Here is a 12,465-nt window from a genome sequence, read left to right as displayed (position 1 = left end):
AGCGGATAACTCAGACACATGCTGACAATGCCAGCACATAGACAGACACTATTTTTAGGCCAGTATGAGCCAGGGATAGAGTACTACACCAGTATGGAGTGTAGGGAAGTGAGGACCATAAGACTATGTCACTAGGTGATAGTTTGAGTGCCGGAAAGTGCCTAAAACGCAATTTAAGTACAGAATTCCGCATTTTCAGTAACAATTCAGCTTTTAACACACTCGTATTATACAGAGTATTGACTAAATGGTCCTGAACGCTTTCCTAAGTGTTGGAATTAATTTCGTTACAAAAAGATGCACAAAAGACACTATACGGTACAATTAAACGCTTTAACGGAACGACACGTAACCGAACAACTAGACATTACCCGGGACACCAAAGTATTGTCAGCAATATTATTTTATCATTCTTAATTATTTACAGTCACAAAAATCCCCATACACTATAGAAACATGGCATACACCCACTATTCTAGCAAATACCCTTAACCTTCTAATTAAATAACTATTAGTTAACAAAATTTTCATTTTACCCCCCCCCAACCGAAAATCTGCCCATGATTACATATATATTTTGTTTAGATCTTTGTAAAGGTAATCTTAGCTTTTATTGGCCAAGAATATTATACATGATGACACTAGGTTCTAGATTGCTCATATTTCCAAGGAAACTCATCATCACCATCAAACCTACACTCAACCTTCCCCCTCCCTCCCCTTATTTTCGGCTCCCCCTCCCCCATAACTGAAAATCACCATCACCACCTCTCATACTCTTCATCTTCTTCACTACAAGTCTCCTCTCCAAGCTTGAAGAACATTCAAAGTAGTTACAAGTTGAAGGGCTCACGAAGAAGCTTTGTTCAAGTCTCTAGCACCACCATTCCTTCATCAACCTTGCATTAAGAATTCAAACCCTAGCCTTGTGCTATTAGTAAGTCCCTTCACACCATTGTTTCATCTTGTTCTTGGTCATAATATTTAGTAGGATGATGATAATCAAGTGACACAAGAAAATGAACACTAAAAAGTTGAACATGAAATTCTGCATAAAAACCCTACATAAAAAGTTTGTGTGAAGTTGAAATCTGGTTGGTTTAGGGTTGGTTAAAGCGTGATTGAGGTTTGAACATTAAATCATCGATAAACCATGGTTAGGGTCTTTGTTGATGCATTTTTAGTAACTTCTACAATGTAAACAGTTTGCTGAGTTGTATTTACAGCCAACTTCAACAGGCTGTAACTGGACCGTTTTAAATTGAAAAACTGATTTTCTGAAGCCTAAAATGTGTATTTTAGAATAACTAAACAAATGGCACTGAAATCATAATTTTTCGAGATTGTTTACTATTTTTAAAAGACTGTTTTTGGATAGCAGCTCAAGCTGCATTTTTACTGTAGAAAAAGTGTGTTGTTTCCGGAGTCATAACTTGAAACCTGAGTAGAATCAACTCATGGAATTTTTACAGTAGTTGGTCACCGTTGTCACGATGATCCTCCAACTGGAATTTCGTCAATCGGACTTACGGTTAATTTTTAGTGAATTATTCCGTAAACTGCAATCAGGAAGTAACAAATCTGATTGCAGTTGGGTAAATAAATTTCTATAAAATATTGGTAACGAACTGGACTCTGAAATTTTTTACATAATAAATTTTGGAACATATATGATATTCTGTAAAAATTTGGGAATTTTTAGAAAAGGTTAACTATTTTATAAAAATCCTCGAAAACAGTCCAGTTTTGATTTTTAAAGCTGAAATAAAGTAAGTAATACTTTGTACGTTTATATGTCGGTTTGATTATTGAAAATGAACTACGGGATATATGTAAAAGAAAATGATATGCTAGTTAAGCATGGACACCTCCGTTTACAAAGGAGACTATGGCGAAATTTTCCGAAAATCCGAACACTTAGTAAAATATTCGAGAAAACAGATACGAAATAGTTGTCTAACTATTTTTTAAGAACGATAGTTAAGTTAAAATAATTATTATTATTTTAACAAAATAATACCAAAGTAACACAACTTAAAACACTAAACTCTAAGCCAAGGCACGGCCCGTTCGTCTAATAGACATTAGTACATTGTAGGTTGTCGTGTAGCGGACAGAGTTGAGATTCGAGTCAAGACGCACTACTGTGAGTTCATGACCCCCTTTTTCTTTTACTGTTTTCCGTTTTATACTTCGGGGGTGGAATACATGTTTACAATTTATTTCAGACATTTTATACATGGTATTGTTAGCTTAAGGAGGGTTTTTATTACGCGATCAAGTGAGTGGTGGGCATGACACTTAAGACCATTAATCCTCATAGTAGGACCACGGGACATGAGTGATAGATCTATTTGGGTGTAGCGAGCCCACACCCATGAGGCCGGGGGCCCATAGTGGTGACTATGTCTTCATACCGGAGACAAATTTGCTAGGTTTGAGTCTTCCTGCATCATTCACATATACTATTGGCTTTGCAACCCAATGGTGATCAGTTTTTCCTTATTGCTACATACCAGGGACTATTTTTACTTACAGACATATTAAACGGTTTATACACACAGACTTACACATGTACTCGCTCAACTTTTTGTTGACTTTTTAAACTACATGTATTTCAGGGAATTAATTTGGATCTGGCAAGTGTTGCATGTTAGACAAGCTGCGTACTTAATAAGGATGTTATCTAGAGTTGTAGGGTTTGGGAAGTGCAACTCCTTCCTGGACGAGTTGCATGTCTCTTATCCTTGTGTTATTGGTAGCCTTTTGTCGAGTCTTATGAACTCGTTTTAAACAAGTAATGTTTTGTAATGCATTTTGTGGTTGATGTTTTAAGACAATATGTTATGCATTTTTCCAAACTATTTTAATGGATGAACATCATATATTTTTATCATATAGCATTGTTGTGATTGTTGCTATGGTATTAAGAAGTCACACCAATAAACCCACGCTTCCGCAAAAGCCAGGGTGTGACAAATCGAGAGATATTTCTAAAAAGGAACAAATGGCTGTGGTTTTGAGGTATGTTGATAAATTAGGATTTGTGAAGGAGCGTTTCATCGGTCTTGTTCATGTTAAGGAAACAACCGCTTTATCTCTTAAACATGCAATTGATGAATTGTTTGCTCGCTACAATTTGAGTTTGGGTAGGGTTAGAGGCCAAGGATACGACGACGCAAGCAACATGTCCGGTGGATTTAATGGTTTGAAAACTTTGATTTTGAAAGAAAATTCTTCGGCATATTTTGTTCATTGCTTTGCTCACCAACTTCAACTTGTTGTTGTGGCCCTTGCAAATAAACATTTTGAAATTTGCAAGTTTTTTGAAGAAGTATCAGATTTGACCAATGTTGTTGGTGCATCTTGCAAACGAATAGATTTACTAAGAGAAAGTCAAAGAGAGAGGTTGCAAGAGCCGGGGAATCAAGAAATGTCAATTGCAAGAGCCGGAGATACACGTTGGAGTTCTCACGAAAAAACACTTCTTCGTTTGCTTACTTTATATCCTTGTGTTCTTGACGTGCTTGAATATATAGAAACTTCGGCATGGGATAAAATTCACAAAGCACAAGCATATGGACTTCAGTTATACGTGAAAAGTTATAAGTTTGTATTTTATTTACATTTGATGAAGCATATTTTGGGAGTTACTAACTTATTGTGTGTCGCTCTTCAAAGAAAGAATCAAGATATTATAAATGCGGTTGAACTAGTTAGATCAACGAAAGAAGAATTACAAAGGTATCGACTTGAAGGCTTTGACTCACTTTTGAAAGATGTCACATGCTTTTGTGACAAGTATGATATTGAGATGATTAACATGGAAGACGAGTATGTTGACCCGAAATATAGAAGAAAAAAGACCAACATCACCAATCGTCATCATTTTGAAGTTAATAATTTCAACACGGTTCTCGATATGCAAATTCAAGAGCTTGGAAACCGTTTTAACGAGGTAACCACCGACTTGCTTACATGTATGAGTTCCTTGAGCCCATGTCATAATTTTAGTTCCTTTAATAAATTAAATTTATTAAAGTTGGCCGAGATGTATCCGCGTGATTTTACTTTTGATGAAAAAGACGATCTTACTGATGAACTCGGCCACTACATTCGTAATGTGAAAAAAGATAGTCGGTTTAACAACTTGAATGGGATAAGTGATCTTGCCAAAAAGATGATGGAAACTAGAAAACACATTGATTATCAATTGGTTTATCGATTAATGAAGTTGTCACTAGTTTTACCGGTTGCAACGGCAAGCGTTGAAAGAAGTTTTTCTTCAATGAAGCATGTAAAGACGGAATTACGTAATAGGATGGGTGATGGATACATGAACGATGCTTGCATTTGCTACGTTGAAAGAGAGTTTTTACAACAAGTTTCTATCGAGAATGTAATGCAACGTTTTCAAAAGATGAAACCTCGTAGGGAACAACTTTAGGTATGCTTTTTATTTTATTCGTAAAGACTATCTTATTTCGTGTTTTTAAATTTATCATGATGTTTTTTTTCATTATTGTATCGTATTTTTATTATGTTATGAACTTTACCCAACCCGAATCGTCGAACCGTTCCGTATTTTTTTATGTACGGACATATGATATCGGAACACTTAAAAAGTGAACCCCTAGCAAAAAAATTCTGGATCCGCCACTGCATACTAGTTCATTTGACCCGTTCATAACGGATTAACATATGACCATTCTTTTACATACTCATTCTAGTCTGTTCGACCCGTTCGTATGGGGTCTAATACAAGTTCATTCTTTTACATGACATTCTAGTTTATTCGACCCATTCGTAATGAGTCTTTTACATAATCATTCGCTAATGGACTACGATTGCCACAATATATAACAATAAACAAAGCTATAATTAAAACCTTAATCGTACAAGTAACGTACCTCGTTCTTGATTCCCTTGTTGCTTCAAGTGACTCGACCCTTCTTCTTTTACACCTATACATAACCGTTTATACTTAGAATTCATGTCTTATGCTTATTTTACACACATTCCTTGATAAGATATCATAAAAGGTTAACACGTACTTCATTTACATACTCAAATCATGTTCATTACATAGGGTCCAAAGTCAGAATTGCAGAATTCCTAACTAAGGCATTTCATCAAACACTTGATGTGCATACCACCAACAAAGCATAAAGTACAAGTATTCTAAGCATATTCTCACTAGTTCATATTAAGATCATCAAATTTAATTAATTTTCATATAGCGTTCATTCATAATCAAATTTCATCTAACAAATACTCATTTACATAATTATCATACTAATTTGCACATAATTCATCACTACACTTCACAATGTCTCCACTTCAAGTGGGTTTCCACTTTTAATCATTAATCCACCCAATTTCAAGCATAAATCATGTTCTATGGTATGATCCTAATTCACAATTACACAAATTTTATATAAACTCATGATTGGGTTAAAACCCACTTTCTACAAATCACCACTTGTTAGACAAGCATAGATGATCACTTATTCAGGCACATGCATAAGATTGGCATCATTTTCATCTTTCAATTTGTTAGAATTGCAGAATTTTGCCTTAGGTTTTTGCTCTCCTTCCCTCTTTCTCTTCTACGCGCACACACACAGACCCTGCACTTTGTGTTTTATTTGCCTAACTAAACTTTCATTCACTTATGCAAGTTCAGCCCTTCTAGACTTCGTTGCCTTTATCCACCAAATATGACGCTAGTGGGGATTGAACTTGAGTCTCCAAGGAGAACCCAAGTCTTTCCAACCACTAGACCACAAGTGATCGATTTATTAATAGTTGTATTATGATATTCTAAGCAAGCCAACTTACTTAATGATAGGACGGAATTCAATCTAACATGGCGATTATGATTTTTGTTAAGAGAAGCTTAACTTTCAAAGTCAAAATAATACAATGTAGTGTTATGTTGTTGCTAAAGTAAAACATCCATAAAACTAGTAATTAAAGAAAAGAGTAAACGTTTGTTTTGCTCCCTGTGGTTTGGTCGTTTTAACGGTTTTGCCCTAATTCTTTAAAAATAGTCATTTTACTCCCTGATGTTTTGGTTTTGTTGCCAATTTGCTCCACGGCCTTAACTCCATCCATATTATATGTTAACTGAAAGAGTATTTTGGTAATTTCAAGTATAAAATAAGAGTACTTTAGTAATTTATATTTTTGACATAATCATTTAACTATTTATAATAATATCAGAAAAATAAAAGCTTGATTATTTATATATTAACACATACAAACACACACACACTCTCTATCTCTATATACATTCTCCACCAACCATCAATAACCACCTGCCACCATTACACCGCCCAACCACCACCATCACACCACCCAACCACCACCATCAGCCACCGCCTCACCAACCAACCACCTACAACCATTATATCGCCCAACCACGACAATCACACCGTCACCCCTCCCACCTCCGGCTGCCACAGCAAATAGATCTGAAACTGAAATCCGGAATCCCTTCTCCCCCAAATCCCATCATCATAAAACAGAACGCCGATATCAACAACAAACGGTTCACCACTTCACCTTCAAAATCATCACAGAAAGCCGACCGTACCTGTTACCGCTGCCGCCGTTTGGTACTTGAGCCGCTAGGTTGCTAAGGTAGGTTTAATGCCTCCTTTTAGATCTGAGCGAGGCCGCCGTTTGGTACTCGAGCCGCTAGGTTGCTAAGAGATGGTGTCTGTGGTGGTGGTAGTGGGCGGCGGCGATGGTGGGAGCTGGTGGGTGGTGGTGGTTATGACAAAGGTTGGTGGTAGGGATCTGTGGTGGTGGTGGTGGCGTTGTCTAGTAGGTGTTACTGGTGGTAGGGATCAGTAAAGGTAGAGAGAGAAGGAGATATAGTGGGATCTGAATGTTTTTTTGTTATTATACATGCTTTTTTTTCATTGTATTTTTATATCAACACAAAACAAATGGATTTTAAAAATCAATTTAAATATATATTTATAGAATTACCATCATACCCTTATCTTTAACAAATATTTTACAGAGTTAGGAGCAAGGAATGAGGAGTAAGGAGTGAAAAGGAGATAAGTTAAATAGATCAATGAGTAAAATGGCCAACTTTTAAAGGATTGGGTCAAAACCGTTAAAAACAACCAAACCACAGGGAGCAGAACGGAAGTTTACTCTAAAGAAAATATATGACAATAACGATCTCAATGAACAAAAGCTTGAGATTAAGTAACCATTTAAATTCAAAATAAAATCACAAACATTGTTCTTTCTTTGAAGTAAACAAAACATGATAAAGGTCGTTACAGTAACAAGTCAAGTGTTGATTGCTGCAAATACGTCTTCCCCACTTAAGCAACTGCATCGAGAAACGCTCTTCCAGGCTGACGGTTGGCAAGGGGTCCATGGCATCCAAGAAGCTGTAATACAATAACAAGTATACCAGTCATCAATAAAACACATTTTCGGAATTCTAAAAAAGTAACCGATCAACACCTGAACCCGCCAGGTCAACCCAACCCAAACCAAGCCTCCTAGAATAAACCCCCAAACATATAAACTTCGAGTTGGTATCATGCTGTGTTTTTGGGATGGTTAATTGATAAATAACGATGATATACCTTGGCGTTAACACCATCAGAGACAATACGATTTTCAGATTTCCACTGCAAATAATCAGTACGGCTGAACTTGGTGAATCCCCTGCAACGACATAACAAACATTAAGACACTAATTCATGAAAAAGATAATCTGTAACATCATATGGTATGCAGCAGAAGAGTTAAATTTGATCTCATACCACTTCCTGGAGACGATAATCTTTTGACGGCCTGGAAACTTAAATTTAGCACGACGCAGAGCCTCTTGAGCATGTGGGCTGTTGGTATCTTTGCAACGAACTGAAAGCAAAACTTGACCAATGCTTACACGAGCACAAACACCTTGAGGTTTGCCAAACGCCCCCCTCATACCAGTCTGGAGCCTATCAGCTCCGGCACATGACAACATCTTGTTAATACGTAGCACATGGAAGGGATGAACCCTAACCCTCAAGTGGAAAGCATCTTTTCCAGCGAATTTAGTCATGTACTTGTTGCAAGCAATACGGGCTGCTTCAAGTGCTTCACTTGAGACATTTTCTTTCTCCCAACTAACCAAATGAACACAGAAGGGAAACTCATCAACTCCCTTCTTCTTCATGCCGACATCATAGATCCTAATTTTAGGATCAGGAACACCACGGCAGTAGCGAGATTTTGGATAGGGCTTGTTCTTGATCTGACGATAACACCTTGCAGGTCCTGAGTAATACAAATCGTTACAAGTTAGTTACAAATAATAACTACAGCTTGCTGATTTAAAAACAAAAAAAAAACCAGCTAAAATATAGTAACAAAAGTTGAAAGACACAGAAAAAATACACAATCACATAAACTATCTGAGACTAATAAGTCGATGTTAGACCACTATCACAAATATTAATATCAACTTTTTACCATAGTTATTAAAGGCGCTAGGCGCTCTCAAGGTGCATAGGCCTCGCCTAGGGCCTAGGCGCAAAGCGCAAAAAAGAACACACAATGAAAAAGACTTAAAAAATATATTATGTATACTATTCTTCAAAAATATAAACAAAAGCTATTATATAACATTTGGTATCAAAAGTTGTAAATATCAATGTATTAGTGTAGAAAACTATTTTTCCTTGGAAAAAAGTAGAAATCTGGCTGGAATCTTGCCGGAATTTAGAGAATTTGGCCGGAAACTCTCCAGAAGCTAAAAATCTTGCTGGAATGTGCGGCTGAACCATCACCTGGAGAATTAAAGCGCAGGTGCCTCGACTTAAACTGCAATTGCATCGCCTCGCCTGGAAAATGGGCCTAGGCGCAAGAGGCGATGGCTTTTAACAACTATGCTTTTTTACTTTTAATTGATTCTAAGACATTACAAACAAATAAAAATGCTTACACTAATATCAAGTACAAATTATCCATTGAAGTACAAACTTTTATATTCAACTTTGTAATTGCCTTATACAGCTTATTTGTAGATCACAAAAATCTTAAACCTGACCAACTGCAGTTGCAGGCTGATTTCATGGAAAATATCAAAGCAGATAGTGATAGAACAACATCTTTGAGAAAAATCATCTCCGAACAACTAATAATGAACCTATGAACTAGTAATTTTAAATAGCAACTCAAAATGAATCTAAACAATCCAAATCAACAACATAAACATTCAAAATTAACAAAATCGCATCTAGAAAATAGATTATATATGAGATACTCAACCTATCAGATCGAAAATTATATAAGTAACATTAAGAATGAAACAATTAAAGGAGAAAACATACTTCTGCCCATTGTTTCGTTGATGCTGCTGCGAATAAGAACCCTAATCTAATCTAACCTTGGTAGACAGAAAAAGTATTTATATAGCAGTTGGTGGGCTTACGTAAGGAATTGCGTCATTTGCGTGTCAAATTTGGGCCATTAATAGTTGTGGGCTTCTAGACGACTCTTGGCCGACTTTTGGATTAGGAGGTGGTCGAAGGTGTTATTTCATTTTTGTTGAGGGTATTTTTGTAAAAATGGAACTTTTGTTTTGCAATTCGTTTTGATGACATTATACACTCTCTTGAAAGACAAATTGGGTGGAAATCTCACGGGCTTTGCCTTCTCCTTCCTTCATACTTTCACGACGTTGCAATTTTATCCTTTTAATTTTGGTGTCTTCAAAGTTTCATAAAATGGCAAATTTAGTCCCTAAACTATTACTCCATTTTACAAATAGTTTGCTTTTGACACCCCAACTTTATCGTAGTTTCCTTTTAAGCCCAACTTTTTTTATAGTTTCCTACTTACCTCAAAACTTTATCAAATTTTATCTTTACCCTTTCTTAGCCCTTAAGTTTAGGAAATGTAATTTTTAAGCACTTAACTTTTTATGAACTTTGTAAATGCCACATTGACCCCCTCGAGAGTTTTTGGCTTGACGATATAAATTCGAGTTAGGTCGCGTATAATACATTATGATTGTACGATATAAATTCGATTTGCGTTACGTTTTGATCCAATCGCAATTCAACTATAGGTTACATTGAGTTCAATCGGATACGTCAAAACGTGCGTTTTCATATGGTTAACACATCACATAACGCTTGGACTAATCTGTTCGATATTTGCGAAGTAACCGCGCCGCAACGCGCGCGGGTCTTATTACTAGTTGTATACCTATATTTTAATTTCAAACATAACTGAGGAATGGTGAATTGACGGTGACGGCCTTAATATGTTGAAACCAGAGCGACAAAGAGATACGGAAAAAAGAGAGACGTAAAAGAGAGAATGATGGAAGAAGAGCCGGCCTCTTCACCTCGTGACGCCGGTGACGCACTTCAACGCTGATGATGATGGTAGCCGTGTCAGTTGCTGTTTGTGGCCTCCCGCCGCCTGCTCCGTTGTGACAGCGGCGATGGTGGTGTACTCCGATAACCCGGTAACCCAAACGATCAAAACAGAGGGTGGTGGTGGTGTTTGTAGCAGTAGATAGCCATCATTCCGGTGGTGGGAGGAGTCACAGTGACGGTTGTAGCCTTAAGCTCCGACGAAGGCAAGACGGCCGACAGGATTACGACCAGGTCTGCTGGCTGGATTGGCCGATTTAAGCGACAGAAGTAGGGTTTTTATTGCGAGATACCGGTGGTGATGAGTGGAGTTGACAGATTCGGTGGCCGTGGGGAGAGAAATTGGATCCGACAAAGATTCCGATCAGATTGCTGGCAACCATTTGTAAGATTTAACATATTCCAACCTGTTAACCGGTTCTCGCTATTCTAGAGGTTGTGGGAACCTATAGTGATGTTAACCGGTTGTGGCGATGGAATGGTTAATGACTCCGACGATGGTGTGTGTTTTTTCAGCTCCAGAAAAGAGGCAACGGCACGGGTCCCTTCTGCATAAAGTAACACCAATCTATCCCTATCCAATTTAAATTTTCATTTTAGTTTTGTAGTTTTGGTTGGTGTTCACTTTGCTCATCCATAATATATCCACATTACGCCAGCATATCTAGAGAGGCAGTAAGATATATTAGGTTTCAATTTTCACAACTTAACTTTGCTGGGTTTTATTTTGGCCACATAAATGCGAGCTGCACCTTTGGCATTTTAGTTCTTAATTTTTACACGTCTTTGCTTCGCGATTTTTGTTATAAATTACAAGAAGCATCCTCTAATTAAAACATTTAAAGATTTCATCCCTAGATTTATAAATTGTCTTCAAGTCAACAAGAACTTTTATTCCTTTGATAAGTTATTATTTTTTTATTTTTTCCCTTTTTGGCAATAAAGTAATACATTAAAATTGCTTACGCTTATTTTTCACAACCACGTAACTTTTTATATGTTTTATAATACATCGTTGCGACGTGTCCTTTTATCTGCGTTCAATATCCAAATCGAGCCGCAACAACTTCATGTGTTTCTCTTCACGTACCGTCTATGTTTCAATGTAAAATACACCGGTACCGTGACGAATTGAACCGATGTTGTACCGCTATTCATTTATATAGTTTTAGATTATTATAAAACACGTGTCGATTGCTATACTAAGTGCGAGTATCGAGCCGATACAATAGTGAACCTAATCAATATTGATCGGAAGCCCGCCGCATAGCGCGGGAACTCCAACTAGTTATTATTATTAAATGCCATTTTAGTCCTTCTTGTGGTTTGGATCATGTGGAGGGGTGATATGGTGTGTAGTTGGAGGGCTTTGTAATAATGTTGTTGGAATGTTCCATCACTAGAGGAATGTTGAATTGCATTTGCTGATGGAATTGGTTGGAATGGATTCTTATTCCAACAATTGGGTTCTGATTTTACTAAATTTCAAAACGTTTTCCTAAATTGAGCAATTTCAGTTTTTTTCTCTTTTAGCCTAAACACGTATATTATAGATTTACGATTTTATTCATGTATTCAGTTTCAGTATATTTTCTGATTTGTAATTTCAAAATTTTGGCAAGTACGGCCAAATTTAGAACTAACCTCATGTAATGGTTTGATTTAGTTTTATATTAAGGATTCTTGATAAATCTGTCTATCTTTTCTTGCTTCCGAATTTGCTACATTTTTGATAGATTGAATTGAACTTATCTGGTTTAAGTTTCGTTGAGTGTGTGAAAAGAATTTTGTACATATATGTTTTGTTTCAAAAATAATGTTAACGTTGTAAATCGGAGTTGACAGAAGTCACACGAGCTTTCTCAACCCTCTGCTAGGTATACATAGCTCACTGACTTAAACATGGCACAATAACATTACAGCGAGTGTTTGCTTACTATAGTAAGTAGAGTTATGAATGCATATTCAGTAAAGACATCTTCCTTATGTTAGTTATAATCTAAATACCCCTAAACACAAACAAACCCCAAATGAAAATCAACTAATATTGTTCATC

General features: G+C 36.7%; 2 protein-coding genes across 2 annotated transcripts; one reads left to right on the top strand and one right to left on the bottom strand.

Moving 5' to 3' along the window:
* Positions 1-3,007: 3,007 nt before the first annotated feature.
* On the top strand, positions 3,008-4,447 carry LOC110900689 (zinc finger MYM-type protein 1-like). The gene is made up of 2 exons (XM_022147561.1): positions 3,008-3,958; positions 4,043-4,447. The coding sequence occupies exons 1-2, from the start codon at positions 3,008-3,010 to the stop codon at positions 4,445-4,447; spliced, it is 1,356 nt and encodes a 451-aa protein (XP_022003253.1).
* A 2,739-nt stretch (positions 4,448-7,186) lies between these two features.
* LOC110897679 (60S ribosomal protein L10) lies at positions 7,187-9,525 on the bottom strand. The gene is made up of 4 exons (XM_022144416.2): positions 9,357-9,525; positions 7,800-8,301; positions 7,620-7,701; positions 7,187-7,418 (listed from the first exon to the last, which is right to left on the bottom strand). Exons 1-4 carry the CDS (start codon positions 9,364-9,366, stop codon positions 7,350-7,352), a joined length of 663 nt encoding a protein of 220 aa, XP_022000108.1. The 5' UTR covers positions 9,367-9,525; the 3' UTR covers positions 7,187-7,349.
* Between the last annotated feature and the right edge of the window lie 2,940 nt (positions 9,526-12,465).

The sequence above is a fragment of the Helianthus annuus genome, chromosome 7, assembly GCF_002127325.2.
Source record: "Helianthus annuus cultivar XRQ/B chromosome 7, HanXRQr2.0-SUNRISE, whole genome shotgun sequence".
NCBI classification, from domain to species: Eukaryota; Viridiplantae; Streptophyta; class Magnoliopsida; order Asterales; family Asteraceae; genus Helianthus; species Helianthus annuus.
This window is presented reverse-complemented; position numbering and strand designations above follow the sequence as displayed.

Coding starts and splice junctions, on each gene's coding strand:
- LOC110900689 (XM_022147561.1), top strand. CDS start 3,008: ATGGCTGTGGTTTTGAGGTATGTTGATAAATTAGGATTTGTGAAGGAG. Junction 3,959..4,042: donor TTGGAAACCGTTTTAACGAG/GTAACCACCGAC, acceptor AATTTATTAAAG/TTGGCCGAGATGTATCCGCG.
- LOC110897679 (XM_022144416.2), bottom strand. Junction 7,702..7,799: donor ATTATCGTCTCCAGGAAGTG/GTATGAGATCAA, acceptor ATGTCGTTGCAG/GGGATTCACCAAGTTCAGCC. Junction 7,419..7,619: donor CTGATGGTGTTAACGCCAAG/GTATATCATCGT, acceptor ATTGTATTACAG/CTTCTTGGATGCCATGGACC.